The following is a 22500-nucleotide window of genomic DNA, read 5'->3' on the forward strand; positions in this document are numbered from 1 at the left end:
TGTGTGTGTGTGTGTGTGTGTGTGTGTGTGTGTGTGTGTGTGTGTGTGTGTGTGTGTGTGTGTGTGTGTGTAGGTCAATAATAATCACACTCTCTCTCTCTCTCTCTCTCTCTCTCTCTCTCTCTCTCTCTCTCTCTCTCTCTCTCTCTCTCTCTCTCTCTCTCTCTCTCTCTCTCTCTCTCTCTCTCTCTCTCTCTCAGGAAGTGTTTATTTACCTTTCTTGTCTCTTTCCCTTTCATTCCTCCCTGTCATGGTTATCGTGTCACGTGACTGCGCCAGGTATCTCAGGCAGCCCATTCACCGCCCGCCTCTCACTCGCCTTCTTGTCTTCCGTTCCCTCATTATCGTTATTATTATTATTTTTTTTCTTCCTGTCTCAATATTGGGGTGCTTTTTTTCCTTTCTCTCTCTGTCTTTCTCCCTCTCCCTTCCTCTCTCTCTCTCTCTCTCTCTCTCTCTCTCTCTCTCTCTCTCTCTCTCTCTCTCTCTCTCTCTCTCTCTCTCTCTCTCTCTCTCTCTCTCTCTCTCTCTCTCTCTCTCTCTCTCTCTCTCTCTCTCTCTCTCTCTCTCTCTCTCTCTCTCTCTCTCTCTCTCTCTCTCTCTTTCTCCTTCCTTCCCTACTTCCTTCCCTTCAACCATTTTTCTCTCCCCCTTTTCCTTTTACCTATCATTTCGCCTCTTCTTCCCTTTCTCCATCTTTCCTTCTCTCCATCTTTCTCTCTCTCAATCTTTCCTTCTCTCCCTTCTTCTCTATCTCTATCTTTCTCTCTCTCTCTCTTCCCTTCCCCCTTCCCCGGTCGTATTCATTCAATCAGCAGGTGATGTGGCGCGCAGTCTACCTGAAGTCTACCTGTCTACCTTGACTTTATTCAGCGGCGCCTCACTCGCTCTCACGTGCATATCGCGTCGCCCCATTGTCTCAGTCCGCACCGGAACTCATGACTTTCTCTCTCTTCCCTCCCCTGTGCATACTCATAATCACTCGCCTCTGTTCTTTGCTTGCTCGGTCGTCTACGTGTTATGTTGTTCTTACGTGTGTTATGTTATGTATGTGTGTTTGTATTGTTGTCCTCTTTTTTCTTTCTTTTTTTTTTTTTTTTTGTTTTGTTTCGTGTGTTTTCTAATTGGTTGTTCTGTTTTGTGTGCGTGTTTGGTTTGTTTTGTTGTGTTTATGTGTTCTCTTCCTTCCATGTTTAATTGCTTCTGTACCATGACGCGTTTCCATATTCATTCTGGTGACTATTTGGTGATTTTCTACAGCTTCAGAAACTCCTGTTGGGGGTTGAAATAGTGAAGACTGTGGCCATTAATCTTCTGAGCACTATACACCCTTCCTAATGTCAATAAAATAGTCTAATCACACTCAAAACTCAAGGTAAAAAAAAATGTGTTCCAGTACTGAAAAGGTTAAGTTGCTCATTTTCTTTCTTCATCCGCGTTATTTTTTCATCTTTTCTTTGTTTCTAATGTTCACTTCTCTTCTCTACGTCAATTTGTTCTGCCCATGTTAAATCACTTCTCTTTCTCTCCTCTTTACCAAGTCAATTCCGTTATGCGTTCAAGTTCAGTTCTGTCACGTCGTGTTATGCAGACTCACTCACTTCTGTGCTGCATATTAGGTCACTTCACAACACTCACTCCACTTTGCTTGCTGTACGTCTCTGTGGTGTGTTATGAGTTATGTTGTGTGTTCTAAATCTCTCTCTCTCTCTCTCTCTCTCTCTCTCTCTCTCTCTCTCTCTCTCTCTCTCTCTCTCTCTCTCTCTCTCTCTCTCTCTCTCTCTCTCTCTCTCTCTCTCTCTCTCTCTCTCTCTCTCTCTCTCTCTCTCTCTCTCTCTCTCTCTCTCTCTCTCTCTCTCTCTCTCTCTCTAGCAATAAAACAGTTATCTGGGCGGTCACATCCTGGCGGGGCGCAATATAGCACATTGGCTAAAGTTCACTTGTATTTTAATAAAGGGTGTAGTAGACGGTGTCGTGTAGAAGGTACGCGACCTTTGTAACACACACACACACACACACACACACACACACACACACACACACACACACACACACACACACACACACACACACACACACACACACACACACACACACACACACCATCCTGCCACTGTTTTTTTTTTTTTTCTCAACTGTGTTCATATTTATAGTCTTATAAATTTACCTAGTCTTCATTTAACCCCGCTGCAACACTGGGACACGTTTTCGCCTAAAGACTTGTGTACGATTAGAATGATTTTATTGACATTAGTAAGAGTCTATGGAGATCAGAAGATGAATGGCCACAGTCTTCAGTATTTTAATCCCCAAATAAGTTTCTGAAGTTGTATAGAATTACCAAATAGTAAGCAGAAGGACTGTGGAAACGTGTCATGGTGCTGAAGTGGTTGAAGCTCTCTAATAACTCAACGATGACAAAATTATTACTGAGTCTCTACCATTCATTTACCACTCCAGTACCTCTCCCTGCTAACGGCTTCCCCTCCCACAGGATGCCGGCCAGTGTCACCAGCGGGGTCGGCTCCGGGGGAAGTGGCGGAGGCAAGGACACGTATGGTATCGTCGCCTCCCGCCACTTTGAGTCAGGCCCGCCGCCCTCCAAGATGCAACTGTGTCAGGTAAGAGAGAGAGAGAGAGAGAGAGAGAGAGAGAGAGAGAGAGAGAGAGAGAGAGGTTTTATTTTGTTACGTAAGATGGAGACTGACTAGTGGGTAAGGGATACAAAAGGCAGAAAAAAAAAGGGTCTACTGAAGGTGCCACTCCTTAAAGTTATGTGTGTGTGTGTGTGTGTGTGTGTGTGTGTGTGTGTGTGTGTGTGTGTGTGTGTGTGTGTGTGTGTGTGTGTGTGCGCGTGCGTGCGTGTGTGTGTTTTGGTGTGTGTGCGTGTGGCATGCATGAGAGGTGCGTGTTGTGAGTCAGGCAAGGCAGGACAGCAGTGGCCGTGCAGTGTCGTGGGTTTTTATGAGGATGCTTACACGAGATACACCTGGCCAGGGGGTACCTCGGCCAGACCAACCCAGGGTACGTGTGTGTGTGTGTGTGTGTGTGTGTGTGTGTGTGTGTGTGTGTGTGTGTGTGTGTGTGTGTGTGTAAGGCACGGGGTACACCATCACCACACCACACCATACTACCTTTATTACCACACCTCATTAATATCGCCCCTTATACAGTGTCGAGTAAACAATACGCTGATTGACTCAAGTGCTTCCATCTTGTCTCCTCTCTCTCTCTCTCTCTCTCTCTCTCTCTCTCTCTCTCTCTCTCTCTCTCTCTCTCTCTCTCTCTCTCTCTCTCTCTCTCTCTCTCTCTCTCTCTCTCTCTCTCTCTCTCTCTCTCTCTCTCTCTCTCTCTCTCTCTCTCTCTCTCTCTCTCTCTCACCGTCTCCCTCAATCTCTCCCTCCCTCCCCACTTGGTCGCTGGCACCTCATTCAGTGTCTCATAGATCACCGAGGAGGAGGGGAAGGAACGGGGGTGGATACGAGAGGCAAGGACAGTGGAGGGTGGGGGACGAGAGGGATGTGAAGGGAAGGATAGAGGAAGAAGGAGGATAGGGCACGACAAGCCTTCAGTAGACAAGAAAAAAAAGGAGGAAAAAGAAGAAAAGAAAAAGGAAAACTTTCATATCACATTTTTTACCTTACGCCTTGTGGCCTTGCTTTTTTTTTCTTTTTTTTTTTTTCCCCCAAGCTAGCCGCCTCAGCATGATAAAAACAATGAATGGATCATTTGACTTTTTCTTTCTTTTTTTTTAGGAGAGTTACAGGGAAGCTAGTTTTTTTTTTTTTTTTTTATTCACATGCATATTTTTCCTCAATCCTTGGCGAGCCTCATTTGCATAGAGACGAGAAAATTAAGGAAATAATAAAAGAATTAATTTTTTGGCACTAACTAGAAGGGGAAGGATATGAGAAGACCAAATTTGAAACACGTATATGGTCTTCGAAGTTACAAATTGAGGACATACAAAATAAACCTTTTTTTTTCTCTCTCTCTCTCTTCTTTTTCTTCTTCTTTAGAGGATAAACTACAACAAAGTGACGACCTTGAAAAAATAAGTGAAATGGAGGAGACATGCTTATTCTCCTAAGTCACAAATGGAGGACATACAAAACATACCCTCTTAACAATCTGTCTAACAACAAACTGACGACCTTTTAAAAGAAGTGAAAACCACGAGACAAAATTTATCCAGGGACTGCCACGTGTAGACTGGTGACTTAGTGAAGCTTCCGTATTAACTCACACCCTTGATAACCTCACAAACCAGAGAGTCGCCACAAAAATAAAGAATATTAGAAAAGAATAAGAAAGGAGAGAAATGAGGTGAGGGAGGCTTTGAAATATGTGTTTAATTCGGTCATAACTCAGTGCTTATTAAGACGATGCTGGGAGACGTGAGGGAGAAGAGGAGAGGAGGATACACACTCACTAATAGCCAATCACATGCGTTCTTGGGCGTACTCAAGGGAGGGGGGGCGAGTGGAGAAGAAAAAAGTTTAATGGGTATGTTTAGCTGTGAGATTTTATTATGGGTGTGTGTATAGGTGTGCCTGGGTACACACACACACACACACACACACACACACACACACACACACACACACACACACACACACACACACACACAGAGAGAGAGAGAGAGAGAGAGAGAGAGAGAGAGAGAGAGAGAGATGTAAGTTTTCTAATTAATTTCTTGAACGAATAGTGTGTGTGTGTGTGTGTGTGTGTGTGTGTGTGTGTGTGTGTGTGTGTGTGTGTGTGTGTGTGTGTGTGTGTGTGTTATTGCTATATTTCCTCCAAGAAGCTCTTTTCTACGAAGGAAGGAAGAAGAAGGGGGGAGAGTGGGAAAAGAATGAATAGAAGGGGAGGTAAAGCTAAGATTGTGATGAGTGACCTTGGTTCCTCCTCCTCCTCCTCCTCCTCCTCCTCCTCCATGATATGTCGCCATCTCTACCTGTTCTCCTCTCCTCGCTTCCCTAGATGTGCATGCTATGACTCTCTCTCTCTCTCTCTCTCTCTCTCTCTCTCTCTCTCTCTCTCTCTCTCTCTCTCTCTCTCTCTCTCTCTCTCTCTCTCTCTCTCTCTCTCTCTCTCTCTCTCTCTCTCTCTCTCTCTCTCTCTCTCTCTCTCTCTCTCTCTCATGGCACTACTATTCTAAACGTTAATGTTATTTTTCGGTGCCTTATGACCTCCATGTCGTGGCGAACTAAGATTAGATAGTCACTCCCTCTTTGCCTACTTTCAGATGGATGACGGCGAGGTGTACGAGACAGTGAAGGAAGGTGGGTACTGTGAGACTGAGCGGTGTTCAGAAACACTTTACTCTCCCACCACGACTGTTTTTAAAGGTCGCAAAGAGCATTATCCGTGATCCTAAGATTTTCTCTTGTTAAGACTGAAAATTTATTTGTTAGTTTCTCTCTAGAGCAGCGTTCTCCAACCTTTTCCGACCATATCACCCCTGCTGTCATGTCTAAGCAGTCCAGCACCCCTAACTAATATCTTGTTATTAGAAGGGTAAAAGAAAGTGAAGCGTGTGCATCACTTCCCAGCACCCCTTATAATTGATTTCAGCACCCCCAAGGGGTGCAGGTTGGGAATCGCTGCTCTAGAGACATAGAAACTCTTTGAAAATTTTGTGTTACCTCAATTACAACCTTTTGAATGTAGTCATGGTGCGGCGTAGAAGTGTTTCAGAATGCGGACTGTTGTGTGAAGCTTTGGGAGTGTCCGGGTGTGCAGCATGAGGGAGGTACTGGTGTGAGGAGGCTGCATCAAAGGTGTTAGGTATTCTTAAACGTTTTAGATATTTTATCGGAGAGTCACTTGTATTTATCATTTGAACATACAAGGAATACAAGAACACAGGTGTTCTTATTTCCATTAAGCATTTTCACCTATAGTTCTGTTTGTGTAAGTCATCTTTTTAAAACTTCTTATCTATTATTGTGTCCATTCCATTAATTTACAGCCAAGACGATGCATTACAGAACGAACACTAGAAAACAAGAGAAGCAGCGGGAACCGATCAGGCCTAGACATGACAATCTCTCCGTAACACATGCCTATTTAGCTCCACCTATCATTCTTACTCATAACATTGCCTTACCCTCTTTTAAACTTCCATATTGACCCACCACTTGCAACTCTGATTACCGAGTCTATTCCATTCACCCACCTCTCTATTTCCACGTGTGTTGTCTTGATTCTGGTGACGGTCCTTAGATTGCTATGAGGATTCTACGCTAATAATGGAAAAGAAAGCAAGAGAATTCTGCTAATCATCTCTGTGGCCTTTGAGAAATAGATCTGATAATGATGAGAGGTCAGAGTGTCGTAGAGTGAGGGTAGGAGAAAGTGTAAAACTATTAGAGAGAACGCGGTGGTGAAGGTTGGAAAGGGTATGTGTGTGTGTGTGTGTGTGTGTGTGTGTATGTGTGTGTGTGTGTGTGTGTGTGTGTGTGTGTATTTTTCACCTCGGTCGCCTGCTGGTCACCCAGCCAGTCTTCCCCATTACGGAGCGAGCTCAGAGCTCATAGACCGATCTTCGGGTAGGACTGAGACCACAACACACTCCACACACCGGGAAAGCGAGTTCACAACCCCTCGAATTACATCCCGTACCTATTTACTGCTAAGTGAACAGGGGCCGTACATTTAAGAGGCTTGCCCATTTGCGTCGCCGCTTTCCGGGACTCGAACCCGGCTCTCTCGATTGTGAGTCGAGCGTGCTAACCACTACACTACGCGGTGTGTGTGTGTGTGTGTAGAGAGAGAGAGAGAAGAAGGAAGAGGAGGAGAACGTAGTGCTATGGATGATGAATACTGATTGTGTGGTGGTGTGGTAGGAATACTAATGATAATGGTAGGTGTGGTAATAGTAGTAGTAGTAGTAGTAGTAGTAGTAGTACTAGCAGTAGTAATGGTAGTAGCACCTAATTATCATCGTGTCCTCAAAGATAATTAGGGTGCATCTAGAGGGAACTGCAGTCTTTTGTCCCTTGAATCTTGGTGAAACTAATGCTCTGTGTGTGTGTGTGTGTGGGTGGTCAGGCACTGGAAATGATGACGACGATGATGAGGAGAAAGAAGAAAAAGAGATACGAGAGAATGGTAAAGATGATGATGATAATGATGATGAGGAGGAGGAGGAAGAGAAGGAGGAAGGGTAAGGGGGAAATGGAGGAAGGCGAAGAAGAAAAAAGAAAATCAAGAAAAACTAGAAACTCAAGAAAAGGATAAAGGAGATGATGACGACGACGAGGATGACGATGATGATAATGATGATGACGGTGAAGAAGAAGGAGAGGGGGAGGAGGATGAAGGAGATGATGATGAGGATAATAAGAAGGTTTGCGAAAGAAGCGGAAGCAGATAATTACAGACACATCAGATCTCAAGTCGGAATCAGAATGTTCAAGGCCGCGGGGGGTATTAGAGAGAGAGAGAGAGAGAGAGAGAGAGAACAATTTCCATGATGTCTCCATACGAATATAAAAGCAAATCACACATTAACATTGATTTTGCTAAGTATCACCTACAATTGGCCATAAAACAGAGTGATAGGTTAATGGAATGGACTCAATAATCAGGTTGTTAGTGGTGAGTCATTAGGAAGCTTTGTAAAGATTAGGGAAACGTATGGATGAGGCTGAGAGGTGTGGATCGACAGGTGTGGTTCATGCAGGGAGTGTCACGTATAGGTCTGATGGCTTCTTACACCAACCCCTTATTTTCCTGTTCTCATGTAACCACTACCTTTACCCTTCCCTGCCTGTACCTGTGTGTCCCTAACCAGTGAGAGTATTTCCTGTCACCATTGCATCATTTTCTTTCCTCCTCCTCGTCCTTCTCTTGGGCCTCTTGATATTTCTCTTTTTAAATCACTTCAAGTCATGTGGAGGTTTCAAGGCATTCTCAAATTTTCGATAACTTTTTTTTATTACACTTTTTTTTTTCTCTTTTAGTACCTTTAGTGGATTTTTCATATTTTCTGTTTCCCTAGACCAGATTCCTGCTTACATAAAAAAAAAAAAAGGAAATGAGAAAAGGCAGAACCACTTTGAGATTTCCATGCCATCATTGCAGCATTCATTCACTCTACATCACGATCATCACACCATTACTACTTCACCCGTTCACTGCTACTTGGCACATCTTTCCCTTTTACAGCCACTTCCAAACATTGTACTGCTAAAAATAAAGCCTAAGTATATTCCTTCTATCATCTCTTACTTCTAGATGCGTATAAAAACTCCATGCATTGCTTATAGTGTTGTGAATCGTGACATATAGTGAAAGAGTTAAGCTACTGTAGTAATGACTGAGTTTATGATTGGGACAAATACCTAACCATACCATTCACTGCACGTCACACTCCCTGCACCATTGTCACCATATAACTAAGCTTCCCTGGTATTGATTGCGCTTTGGTGCCCGGCAGAGGAGTGGCTGACGAGGAAGAAGGTCACCACAACCACCACCAAGAACATCGAGACAAGGACGCAGAGGGAGGTGATGCTTGAGGACGGGGAGGTGGTGGGGGACTCCGGGCCGCTCGTCACTCAGGACTGCACCGAGAACACTGTCACGAATGAGGTGGTCGCTGATGAGGTGCGTGGTGAACTGTACTGGTCAAACTCTGCTCACCCACCATACACTCTCTCTCTCTCTCTCTCTCTCTCTCTCTCTCTCTCTCTCTCTCTCTCTCTCTCTCAAGTCTGAAAAGTGAATTCATGACCATGTTTTTCTTTGAGTCTCATTAGAATTATTCATAAGTTGTTTTTCTTGATTTATTTCACTAGAGTGTTTGGTGAAATGCAATGTGTCTAATCATTCTTTTTTATTTATTTATTTATTTTATTTATTTTCCCTCCTTTAATCATACCAGTTGAGTTGAAGGTACGACTGTGTGTAATGTTGTGTCATTATTGTGTTGGTCCATCCTGTCTTGTGTTTGTTCTCCCCTTCTTCTTCCTCTTCTTCTTCTTCCTCTTCACCTCCGTTCCCTCCTTCCATTCATTCCTGTCCATGTCACTTTAATTCTTCCTTCCTATTTTGCAGTATGTGTTATTTTATTTCCCTTCTTTCATCCATGGTTCAGATCTGTGTGTGTGTTTCACTGTTTGATCTGCTGCAGTCTCTGACGAGACAGCCAGACGTTACCCTACGGAACGAGCTCAGAGCTCATTATTTCCGATCTTCGGATAGGCCTGAGACCAGGCACACACCACACACCGGGACAACAAGGTCACAACTCCTCGATTTACATCCCGTACCTACTCACTGCTAGGTGAACAGGGGCTACACGTGAAAGGAGACACACCCAAATATCTCCACCCAGCCGGGGAATCGAACTCCGGTCCTCTGGCTTGTGAAGCCAGCGCTCTAACCACTGAGCTGCCGGGTGTGTGTGTGTGTGTGTGTGTGTGTTTCGCTTCAGCATTCCTCTCATTCCAACCTCTTTTTTTTTTCTTTTTACTCTGTTTCTTTGTTTTTCTTTGTGCAGTGTTTCTTTATTCCTTGTTGTGCATTCCCGTTCATCATTCTCTCTCTCTCTCTCTCTCTCTCTCTCTCTCTCTCTCTCTCTCTCTCTCTCTCTCTCTCTCTCTCTTTAGCTAACTGTATTAATTAAACCGGTAATGATTGTTATATTATTATTGTTATTATTATTATTATTATTATTATTATTATTATTATTATTATTATTGTTATTGTTGTTATTATTATTATTATTATTGTTGTTATTATTATCATCATCATCATCATCATCATTATTATTATAATAATATTTCTACTACTACTACTACTACTACTACTACTACTACTACTACTACTACTACTACTACTACTACTACTTCTATTAACAACAACAAAAATATCAACAACAACACACACACACACACACACACCCGGTAGCTCAGTGGTTAGAGCGCTGGCTTCACAAGCCAGAGGACCGGGGTTCGATTCCCCGGCCGGGTGGAGATATTTGGGTGTGTCTCCTTTCACGTGTAACCCCTGTTCACCTAGCAGTGAGTAGGTACGGGATGTAAATCGAGGAGTTGTGACCCGGTGTGTGGTGTGTGCCTGGTCTCAGGCCTATCCAAAGATCGGAAATAATGAGCTCTGAGCTCGTTCCTTAGGGTAACGTCTGGCTGTCTCGTCAGAGACTGCAGCAGATCAAATAGTGAAACACACACAGCCTCCCGTCCCGTCCCGTCACTGTCCCCGTGTCGTCGTGGCGCCATCCAGTCGCTCAGTCACCGTCACTACATTGCATCACGGCCACTCAACTCGTAGACACACACACACACACACACACACACAGCCGCGGGTTTTCTTGCGCAGGGACAGAAAAGGAGAGAAAAAGTGGAGCAATAAAAGTGTGATGAAAAATGAATGTGAATGCGTAGAAACAAAGGCGTGACGACCTGTGGATGTGTAGATGAGACGAGGAGAGTGGCAGACTTGATCGTGTCGCTTAAATGTGTGGTTTGAGAGAGAGAAAGAGAGAGATAATAATAATAATAATAATAATGATAATAATAATAATAATAATAATAATAATAGTAATAGTAATGATAACAATAATAATAGTAATAGTAATAATGATATTAATAATGATAGTAATAATGATGATGATGATGATAATGATAGTAATGATAATAATGATAATAATAACAACAACAACAACAACAACAACAACAAAGTAGAACAGAACTCCTTGCGTGTGGAAGAAAACGTCTGTGGGATACAACATTTTTATGGGGAACTGTAGCAAACTGTCTTAATGCACGGCCACAAACTCTCTCTCTCTCTCTCTCTCTCTCTCTCTCTCTCTCTCTCTCTCTCTCTCTCTCTCTCTCTCTCTCGCACACACACTGGCGGTACATGCAAATCACTAAGTAAGGAAGCCGGTCTTATATTTTCTTGTAATAAATATAAAATCACATGTTTATTCTCGTTTTTTCTGCATCTTTTCTTGTCACCCTCCGTTCAGAAAGATAGAAGAGAAGGAGTAAGGAGGAGAAATGAAAGAGGAATGAATGGAAGAAAGATAGGAAGAATATGAACAAGGAACAGAAGGAGAGAGTGACATGAATAAAGTTGTGATGAATGAAAGGAAGGAAGGAAGGTGAGGAGGAGGAGGAGGAGGAGGAGGAGGAAAGGGAAGTAAAGGTAGGATGTGATCTGTCAACAAAAGTTAGATAAAGGTTTGAGTGGAGAAAAGAAGAAAAGTCAAGCTTGTTTTTACCTTCATTACCTATTTCCTGAGGTGTGTGTGTGTGTGTGTGTGTGTGTGTGTGTGTGTGTGTGTGTGTGTGTGTGTGTGTGTGTGTGTGTGTGTGTGTCCCCGGAAGAAGCAACGAAGCATTTTGAGGGTGGAGCAGTTTTGGTGGAGCTCCTTCTTCTTCTTCTTCTTCTTCTTCTTCTTCTTCTTCTTCTTCTTCTTCTTCTTCTTCTTCTACTACGTCTTCTACTTTTTTTTCGTCTCTCTCTCTCTCTCTCTCTCTCTCTCTCTCTCTCTCTCTCTCTCTCTCTCTCTCTCTCTCTCTCTCTCTCTCTCTCTCTCTCTCTCTCTCTCTCTCTCTGCAGCATCCACTGGCCCACTTCCGCCACCCACTTAAATCCACACTCCACATCGCCTTTCCACCACTGATCCACATTTCCTCCTCCTCCTCCTCCTCCTCCTCCTCCTCCTCCTCCTCCTCCTCCTCCTCCTCCTCACTAACACACACTGCTTCTTATTTCCGCAAAAGACAATTATCTATGCTTGAAAGGAGGCAAGGTGGTGTCTGTGTGTGTGTGTGTGTGTGTGTGTGTGTGTGTGTGTGTGTGTGTGTGTGTGTGTGTGTGTGTGTGTCATTCACCAAGAGTCTCGTGTTGTGTGGCCCTAACTCATCATAGTGCCATATACGAGTAAGTGCCAAGATTGCCTGCTAAGTGCCATACTTCTTTGGTCTCGTGGTCTAGTTAGAGTGACACCAGAAATATTACTTTGTGGTGTGGTGAGTGTCGTGTGCTCTGCTGTGGTGCTTGTTGCTGACTCTTCATCCTTCCTCCTTTTCCTGCTTATTCTACTTCTCAGACTCTTTTCCTTCCTCGTCCTCCTTTTCTTCCTCCTCCTCCTCCTTCTCCTCTTCCTCCTCCTCCTCCTCCTCCTCCTCCTCCTCCTCCTCCTCCTCCTCCTCCTCCTCCTCCTCCTTCTACTCTTCGAATCTATAATGTTAGTATAATCACACAGACAGTCTCGTTGGTTCAAGTTAAGTTGTTGCTTTACCTTTGTTTCCCTCCTCCTCCTCCTTCTCCTCTTCCTCCTCCTCCTCCTCCTCCTCTCCTCCTCCTCCTCCTCCTCCTCCTCCTCCTCCTCCTCCTCCTCCTCCTCCTCCTCCTCCTCCTCCTCCTCCTCCTCCTCCTCCTCCTCCTCCTCCTCCTCCTCCTCCTCCTCCTCCTCCTCCTCCTGTTACTCCTTTCTTCTCCTGTACTGTCCTGTCTCTCTTATCTGTAGCCAGTTAGAAGTAGTTACCAAACATCCTCGAAAGGACCAAGAGGTCTGCTGCTGTTTGCCTTTCCTTTGTATTCCTTTGTATAATCCTCTTTTTTAATATCTTATTTCATATTTCATATTTCACCTCTCCTTTTTCTCATTTTCTCTTCTCCACCCTCTTTACCTCCCTTTTCCTTCTTATCCCTCACTTCTTGCAAAATTCTCTTCATCCTCCGTCTTATCTTCTCACTTATCTTCTTGACTGTCACGCTTCCACCTCGTCCTCTCGCCTTCCTTTCTTGTATGTTTTTCAAGACTGTAATAAGTTTCCTCGTATCATCCTAGGCAGTTTTGTAGGGAAACCAAACAGCCCAGTCTGACAGTATTGGGGCTGTTTGTAACGCTTGGTAATGTATTGGACACGATGCTGATGCAGAGAAGATCTTAAGAGTTGATAATCTGGAGAGAACAGGAAGTAATGAGTTGAACCTTGAGCAAAAGCTAAATATAAGACAAGGCGATTGGTTGAAACTGGTTCACAAGTAAGTGGAATCCTCAAAGGCAAGAACATGGATTCAAGTTTGATAGAAATTAGATTTTAAAAAGGAGATAAGCGGGGATAGCTTGTGAAATAGTGGTGAATAAATAGAAGCGCCGTACAGTGGAACCATGCGTGCTTTGGGGTCCGAGGGGTGTCCAAGCGCACGGGTTCAAGTCCTGTCCACGGTCCGAGTGTAGGTTGAGTTTTCTCACTCAGGGCAACAGTTTCTTAGCGGATAGGCTTTAATATAGGTGGTACCCAAAAAAGTATCCCCTTTATTCCCGTGAAAAGCCCACATGGTATAAGAAAAAAAAAAAAGAGACCCGGTAATGAGGTGGTTGTTTCTGAAATAGTGGCAGATGAATAGAGGAGGCACTAATCCTGTTGTTTAGTATGGAATCATTAGTAGTGGATGTTAGAAATAAACTTGAACAGGCTATCAGTACCGAATCGTTGGAGAGTTTCAAAATATAGTGTATGAACGTAATAAAACGAACGTAATATACCCTATACTCAAATTATTAACGCCAAGTCACAATAGAAAACCTTAAAACAAGAGACAAACTTACAATACAAATGACAACCGTGTATATCCAGTTTTACTTTACACAGGAACTACTCGTAATTCTGATGGCTTCCTGCACCTTTGCTTGTGTTCTTACGTCGTCTACACAGCAGCAGCGGGGGACGGGAAGGAGAGTGTGGGGGGAGTGCGGGAGAGCTAGTGAGGTAACAGTGTGAGTGTCAAGGTGAGCAGCTGGGGAGAGGTGGGGAGGGGCTGTGGAGGTGACACTTGTGGCGGAACTAGTGCATGGGTGGTGGCGGGTGTGGTGTGGGTGGTGATGGTGGTGGTGAAGGGATGGGGGTGTCAATAAAGGGAGAAGACGAAGAAGTAAAGGCAGATAAAGAGGATGGGGAGCAAAACGATGAATGAAAGGGAAATAAGACGGGAGAAACAGATGAAAGACAAGAGAATGGCGAAGAGGAAGGCAGGAAGAGAGGAGGTGAGGAGAAATGAATGAATGGAGGAAGTGAGAATTAAGAAAATGAAATAAATAAAGGGAAAATAATGAAAAGGGAAGATGGGAAGGAATGAAGGAAAAAAAAGATGAAGACAAGAAAAGAGATAAAAGAAGGGTGGCGATAGGAAATTAATGGAAATGATGAAGGAAATTAAGAAAAGGAATTAAGAAAGAAGGAAGAAGGTGGAGGAGATTGAAATAACACGAAGGAAGAGGATAGAGGAAATTGAAATAACACGAGGGAAGAAGGTGGAGGAGACTGAAATAACGAAGATAGGAAAAATGTAATAGATTTATTAAAGTTAGGAGGCTATTTGTAATGAAATCGAAAGGGAAAGGAAGGAAATAATAGAAAAGGAGAGCGAAGTAAAGATAGGGAAGAGAAGGATAGAGAAAGAAAGGGAAGGAATAGAGGATGAAATAGAGAGGAAAGAAGAGAAGAGAAAAGAGAGGAAGGGGAAGGAAAAAAAAAGGAGGGGAGAGGATAGAAGAGTAGGGGAAGTGAAGGGAATAGAGTGGAAAAGAAGGAAATGCAGGGAAAGAAAAGGGAAGGGAAGGGAAGGGAAGGGAGAGACTTCTGAAGGGCGTTTACGATCTTCAGAGTTCCGGCTGGTGACTTCTGCACGCGGAAATGGTTCACACACACACACACACACACACACACACACACACACACACACACACACACACACACACACACACACAGGTGGAGGGAGTGAGGGAGTCATAATTATCTTCTCCTTCATTGTATGTCATTATCGTTAAATTGTCTCTAATGAAGGTCTCAATTATTGGCACTGTTTTATCCACTTATCCACTTAATCCACCTCTGTGTTGGTAGTGATGGTGGTGGTAGTGCGATGCTGCTCCACCCTCGTCTCTGATCGGGTGGTGGTGGTGGTGGTGGTGGTGGTGTTGGTGGTGAGGTGAGTTAACAAGGCTAGGAACTCTCAGACTTGTGAAAATTGTAGTTCTTGTTGTTGTTAATGTATATTTTCACAAGTTGTATGATTATTTTTCATCTGTTTCTATTTATTTATTTACCTATCTTTCTATCTATCTATCTATTTATCTATGTATACTTGAGAGAGAGAGAGAGAGAGAGAGAGAGAGAGAGAGAGAGAGAGAGAGAGAGAGAGAGAGAGAGAGAGAGAGAGAGAGAGAGAGAGAGAGAGAGAGAGAGAGAGAGAGAGAGAGAGAGAGATCCAATTCTAAACGTAAGCAAATACTTCTCATCTCCCTTCCTCTTTTCTCACTCCCTGCGTCCCTCCCTTCCTCCCTTCCTCCCTTCCTTTCTCACGCCTCTCATCTTTCTCCGCATCTACCTATCACCCTCATCATCACCAGCACCACCAACACAGACCAGGACTAACAGCACCTCCCCTTGCAGCACCTGACGCCGGAGGGACAGGAGGCTGCGGCGATCGAGGCCCCGGGAGAGGACTGGATCCCTGTGGGGGGCGCTGTGGTGGTGTCGGAGAAGAAAGAACACATCCTCACGTCTCACCAGGTGGCCGAGGACAGGCGCGAGACCGAGGAGGTGGTGCATCTGGGCAACGTCACCAACCAGGTAAAGCTCGTATTCTCAATCACTTCTGTGTTTCACCTCCACTATTTCAAAAGGCTTTATTATAATTTACACTAGTTTTTTAAGGTGTTTTTAGGGTTCTAAAGGCAGATTGACAAGATTTCTACATTATTAACAGGAGAAACACTCTTGAAAACCTCGCCAATCATCTCTGTGGCCTTAGAAAATAGTTGTGGTGAGAGAGTAAAGCGTTTCTGAATACAGTCCTAAGGTCAGGCAGCGAGGACTCAAACTACCTGCTATGTGTCTCGTGTCAGGATTTTGTCAGTGGGCCAGAAGGTTTATGATGCGGGAATGTCAAAGAAACTACGGTAAACTCCTTACCTGCTTATGTATTTCCATCCATCTATGACCTGAACTCATTTTAGAGAGAGTTTGAAGACAATTATCTCATTCTTCTGGCTCTCTCCACCCTGTTCGGGGATTGGCATCTCAGTGTGCCTTTTTGTTTAATCGTTTTTGTTGCTCTTGGCCAGTTTTTTTCCTTCTTACATGAAAAAAAACCAAATGTATTAATAGAGCAGAAACACTGACACTGAAGAACACAGGAGAGTGGAAGTTGGAAAGAATGGAGATGAGAATGTTGAGGCGGATGGTGGGCATGTCACTCAGAGAAGAAACGAAATGAAGTTGGGAAGGCAGTAGCGGAATGCAATGCGAACGTGATAAGAAGATAAGAGATGGTTTGGTCACATAGTAAGAAGAGAAGACCAGGAACCGATGCAAACAGTGTGGAGAAAACAATTGAGAGAAGAAGAACGAAAGACAGGCAGAAAATGAGATTGAGGGATGGAATTGTGATGGAACTGCGTAGGAAGGGAGTGACGGGAAGATGTAAAGGACAGCAAAAACATGAGACGACTCGTACATAGCGCTAATCACGGTAAAGGGAAACAGCCAGAGGGGAAATTCTCAAGATTGTTTCTCGTGTTACTAACGTACATATAACCATGAATAGACCCTTTTCCAACATTCCACTTTGAAAACATCATTCCAAAATATTAATTGAAAGTGATAGGAATGAGGAAGGGACGCAGTGAAAGGTGGAAATGAAGAAAGGAGGAGGAGGAAGAGGAGAAGGAGACGGGGGATCAAGGGGATGACAATACTGTGGTGATGATGGTGATAGCGTGGTGGTGTGTCATATTGCGCAAGTCATTGGTGCGTAGTGTGTTCTGGTAGTGGAAGTGGTGGTGGTGTGATAAAAAGTGACGGTTAGACATGTTGGTGATGGTGATGCTGTGATTATGATGGCTGACGTAGTTATTGTGGTTGTGCTAGTCATGGTGTATCTCGGCGTATTCCAATGTTTAAAGTTTCGTGATGTTAGAGATACGAAGGAACAGAGTAATGGATGATACTTTCTATACTTTCTTCTCCCTCCCAAACCTCGGGATCTTAACCTCTGCTTCCTTGCATGACCCTGTTTCACTGTGACGACGTTGACAGACAGGCAGATTATCGTGGTGTGTCTCAGGGCCGCCGGGAAACATCCTCGCTATTGTTTCAGAACATAACAATACAAGCTGCGAGAATCCATCGGCTCTACACGTGGCAGTCTCTCTATCAAACCTATTTCCACCTGTATTCCTCATCTATAGATTTGTCTAACCTCTTCAAATTTCCCTATTGACTCTTGTTACTGAGTGGATTACATTCATCGGCCACTATATGAAAACTTAAAAGAAAAAAACATTGCCTTCTTACTCACATATCTGTTTTCAAGTCTAATTTCACGGCCGCGGTTTATGATGTGCAACAGTTATCCAATATCTTTGCTATTTTACCGTCTTTCGTATTAAACTCCCTCTTTGCCAGTTTTCAGTTTATATTTTTTTCAGTACCTTTTTACTCGTATATGTCTGTTTTTAAGTCTAATTTAATTGTGACCTATGATGTACAAGAGTCATCCAGTATTTTTGCTCTTCTAGCCTCTTTCCTGTTAAACTCCTCTTCCAGTTTCCAATATAATTTTCCTCTTTCTACGACTTGAATGATATCGAGAGAGCAAGACAAAGACGCCGATATGGAAGAGACAAAATATTTCTTTTCTACGATCTTGTACACTCTTGGCCAGCATCCTTTACCTTTGAAGAAAAAAACGAGGGGAAAGGAAAGAAACAGACGTGAAATTAAGGGTGGGTGGCGTAATCCCTATCTCTCCCCAACACTTGGAAAGGGAGGGAAGGGGAAGTAATGATGGGCCTGGACTAGAAAAAAAATGATAAGGTGGTTGATATGAAGGGGACACCGCCTCGCACTCTCCCTTCCCCCTCTCTTCTTACTGTGTTTTGCCTGAAGGGAGGGGAAGGAGAGAGAAAAAAAGAGAATAGTCAGGAGAGGGTAAGAGTAACCAGGATAGGATACACGAAGGACGGTTAGCGTGTTGCAATTTCCTTTGTGTTCATGTGACTAAAAATGAAGTAAAAATACGATTCATGGGCTACATTTTTCGTATGGCACTTGTTCCTTTTGCGTAACCTGAGATGATACACTTAGATCAAAGTAAAACTGCAGACAATAAAAGGAGATTCTTTCACTTTCCTTGTTGTCAGTGGTGTCTTTGGAAATTATAGGTTAGATAAGGCAGACAGAGTTAGTGTAAAAAAAGGGGTTTGTTCTTCTGTGCGTGAATGATGGAGGTGTAAGAAAACTAACCTGAGAAGCAAGAAGACAGAGTTAATGAAATGCTGAGTCCTGCGTGTCGGAAGTGTGAGAGAATAAATAAAAACAATATTACGAACTGAAATAGAAATTAAAAAAACAAGGATAGCATGAATATTACTAAAAATATAAGAATATGTGTAAAAAAAAAACAACAAGGGGAGATTAATATTGACTTTTAGAAAACTTGGCTTTGAAAAACTAAAAACAAAAAAAGCCAAAACAAATTCATTTAAGAAAACAGAACCATTCATATAAATCAAAGCATGAATAAAGAAAAACACAGTTGTAACACGATAACTATACTGCCAATACTGGATATAAAAAAAAAACTAAAAACAATGAAGAGTGAGACATGAACAGCCGGAAGACAAGTAAAGAAAGAGGACAAGGAAGTACAAGTATTGGCTTAAGCTAAAGGAACTGTGCCGTGATATTCCTCGAAGCCCACGATGATTATAACTATTTTTTGTGTGTGTGTCCTGAGGCGTGGCCAACTGGGGCGGGAAGGGAGGTGCTGGGAGGGAGAGTGGGCGGAAGGAGGGGCTGCTGGGAAGGTGGGAGGAGAGGGACGTTACTGGGAGTGTGTGGTTGTTAGCGTGACTCAACTACAGGGAGGCACTGAGTCTGAGCCGCCGTGAGTCAGAGGTGTAGTGAGAACTCGCGTGAGTCAATGTGAGGAACCGTGACTCAGGCCTTGGACACACACACACACACACACACACACACACACACACACACACACTTTTCATTCCTCCTACCTCTCCTTTCCTTCCCCATTCTTCCTCTTCTCTTCTTTCCTTTCCCCTCATCTCAGCTCATCCCTTCCTCCCTCACTCACTTCCCCTCACTCAGCTGAAGAGAAAATGAAGGTACAAAGTTGTGTTCCCATCAATCGTCCCATCACTTTCTGCTCGAGTTTCAGGATCATCACCACAAACCCTCCTATTTTTTTTTCTCTCTCTCTCTCTTTTTTTCTATCTCTCCTTTCCAGAACTAAGGAGAGAAGCGGGTTTTGTCATTACTGAGAAAAAAAGCAACAATAATAGTAATAATAGAAACAAAAGGAAGTTGTATCAGATTATTAGTGAGAAAGTTGTAAGGTAAAGATAATAACCAGGAAGTTTCATTCTGCTGTTCCTTTTTTCCTTCTATTTTTTTTTCTTTCATTCCATCATTCGTTCATCCATTTATTCCATCCTTCCATCTTCCACTTATTTATTTACCATGTATTCAGTTAATTAATCCATTCATTTTTATTATTCTCTCTCTCTCTCTCTCTCTCTCTCTCTCTCTCTCTCTCTCTCTCTCTCTCTCTCTCTCTCTCTCTCTCTCTCTCTCTCTCTCTCTCTCTCTCTCTCTCTCTCTCTCTCTCTCTCTCTCTCTCTCTCTCTCTCTCTCTCTCTCTCTCTCTCTTCATTTCCTTCCTTCCTTCCTTCCTTCCTCGTTCCTTCGTCCTCGCTCATTGACACTCCTCTCCTTCACAAACTAATTGCTACACACTTTTACTTCTCTTTACAAACTCCTTTCTCACTTCCACTCACGTATTAGCTCTGACAATTACCCTCTACTTATTGGAGTCGTGTGTGTGTGTGTGTGTGTGTGTGTGTGTGTGTGTGTGTGTGTGTGTGTGTGTGTGTGTGTGTGTGTGTGTGTGTGTGTGAGTGTATTTGGATGCGTTTGGATATCTCTCTCTCTCTCTCTCTCTCTCTCTCTCTCTCTCTCTCTCTCTCTCTCTCTCTCTCTCTCTCTCTCTCTCTCTCTCTCTCTCTCTCTCTCTCTCTCTCTCTCTCTCTCTCTCTCTCTCTCTCTTTCCTTTTTTCCGTTGGGTTGTTAGACTTGCAAGGTGTTTTATTTCTTTTTTCTTTTTTTCTTTTTTTCTTTTTTCGTTCCTGGATGGCGGAAACGATGACGGATGTTTTACCGCGGGAAAGCAAGGAAAAGGAAAAGTTTAGACGAGACTACGTAGAGGTTACACGCGAACCGCAACCACGTGTGTGTGTGTGTGTGTGTGTGTGTGTGTGTGTGTGTGTGTGTGTGTGTGTGTGTATGTGTATGTTACACACACACACACACACACACACACACACACACACACACACACACACACGCACACGTTTTGCAAGAACTCTCACGCGTAGGCCTATTGTCTTCTTCTTCTTCTTCTTCTTCTTCTTCTTCTTCTTCTTCTTCTTCTTCTTCTTCTTCTTCTTCTTCTTCTTCTTCTTCTTCTCTTCTTCTCCTCTCCTCCTCCTCCTCCTCCTCCTCCTCCTCCTCCTCCTCCTCCTCCTCCTCCTCCTCCTCCTCCTCCTCCTCCTCATTGTATTCATTGAAAACATTAGTACCAAAATTAACACAATCGGCGAACACTCTGCCTTGTGTTTTGTGGCTCATCTCGTGACAGCAGCAAAGGGGAGGCGCGGGGGAGAGGTGAGGAGGGGTCAGGGGCGGGGTCAGGGTGTCAGTGCGGTGGTGGGGGTCATACAAACACTTCCTCTGCCTCGCCCCGTCACTGTGTCACGCGGGGGCGGCTGCTTCAAGGTCACAGCCTCCACCTTGCTCTGCTCATCCTAAGCCTGCCATTGTGTAACTTTCGCTGGTTTCCATAACACAGTAATTATATTTTCTACTTAGTTAATAGGAATGAGAATATAAAAAGATAAGGGAAGCTACATAAAGTGACATTCCCTCTATTTGATTTGTTTACCTATTTCTTATTTTTCTATCTATCTTCTCATTATCCTTAAATTTATGTTATCTTTTTAAGCTCACTATTGACTCAGCACTAATTGCTTGATTACTGTCTATTCCATTCATTCACTATATTTTAGAACCAATTCCTACCTATCTTACTCTTTTTTTTTTTCTCATCTAATTTCGTCAAGCTTAGAACCAGTTATATGTTGTCCTACGCTCATTGCCATCCCTCAGAAACTCACCTAAACGTTAACCAAGATTCAGTATTATGCAACGTCACCAAAACTCAAGTTGTTACCCACGTCTTGCTAAACTCCTCGGGAAACTTTTTTCTTTATGTGTGTGTGTGTGTGTGTGTGTGTGTGTGTGTGTGTGTGTGTGTGTGTGTGTGTGTGTGTGCACGGGCGCTTCGTCTTATCTTTTTTACGTCCTGAAACCAAGTGATTCTTGTGCAAGTCTTTCCGGAAAGCGTGGAAAGCGCACGTGTGGAGGTGTGGAAGACAGGGGCAGGGAGAAGGGAGATAATGTGAGGGAGTGGAGTGAGAGGCGGGGAGCGTGAAGAGAGTGGCCAGGAGACGCTCCGTAACACGCCGTAACGCAGCAAGCAGCTCCCCTTCCTTCCCTTCCCTGCGTGATGGCCCATTGTGTCCCGTCACGGTGTGTGTGTGTGTGTGTGTGTGTGTGTGTGTGTGTGTGTGTGTGTGTGTGTGTGTGTGTGGAGCTGTGGGTTCTCCATTATATCCAAGTCGTCTGTGCCTGTGATAGAGTGAGGCATCAGCATCGTGTCCTTTCCTTGTAGTGATCGACACAGGTTGCCTACCATGTCACTGAGGCTTGACACTCTCTCACTGATTCATGCAGCTGAGTCGCAGGACTCAGTTGCGCCACAGTGGTCCATGTGAAGAGACTTGCCGTAGGGAAGCGCAGCCACACGCCAATTCACCCTGAAGTGTGGCGGGAGGTTTCTGTTGCTGCTGTTGTCTCCGCCACTGTCGGCAACACGACGATTGAGGTGCGTCCATGCAGTAACCGCTGGCTGCTTGACAGTTGGGCAATTAACTTAATAATTGAATTCTTCCCATCCGTCTCTATTAACAACTGACTGGTGAAGTCAGAGCACCTTGAGTTTCAGTTGGTGATCTTTAATCTACATTAAAACAAAAGCCAGGTGTGACACACTACATCGCAGCACTCTATTTCGTGTGCCGCTGGCTGCCTCGCGCCTCAGAATGGCTACCGAGTGGGTGCCTGACTGGCAGTGACCTGCCGCCAGCCTGCCGCGCCTGCGAGTTCTTTACCCAATGGTGTCAAGGTCCAGAGTGCGCTTACCTCCCCGCCAAGCATTAAGTGGCCATAGTGGGAACGCCGTACCTCTCTCAAGACTCAACTCTTCAGTAATACAAAGTAGTTAGTTTCCTTCCCGGATAAGACAACCATACCGTTTCCCCAAGCCCAGGCAAACAACTACGCCCCATCCCCAGACAGCCACGCCTTCCCT

The 22500-nt window shown here is 44.0% G+C and overlaps 1 protein-coding gene across 2 annotated transcripts in view; it reads left to right on the plus strand.

Annotated features, from left to right (window-relative positions):
- Positions 1 to 22500, plus strand: part of LOC123513931 (mucin-5AC-like) — an 89028-nt gene that overhangs the window by 45242 nt on the left and 21286 nt on the right. For both annotated transcript variants that reach the window (XM_045271427.1, XM_045271426.1), the window contains 4 exons: positions 2495 to 2621; positions 5249 to 5285; positions 8447 to 8616; positions 15444 to 15623. In XM_045271427.1, coding sequence (XP_045127362.1) covers positions 2496 to 2621; positions 5249 to 5285; positions 8447 to 8616; positions 15444 to 15623 — 513 coding nt within the window. In that variant the 5' untranslated portion in view covers position 2495. The remainder of the gene's footprint in view (positions 1 to 2494; positions 2622 to 5248; positions 5286 to 8446; positions 8617 to 15443; positions 15624 to 22500) is intronic.

Source organism: Portunus trituberculatus, chromosome 37, assembly GCF_017591435.1.
Source record: "Portunus trituberculatus isolate SZX2019 chromosome 37, ASM1759143v1, whole genome shotgun sequence".
NCBI classification, from domain to species: Eukaryota; Metazoa; Arthropoda; class Malacostraca; order Decapoda; family Portunidae; genus Portunus; species Portunus trituberculatus.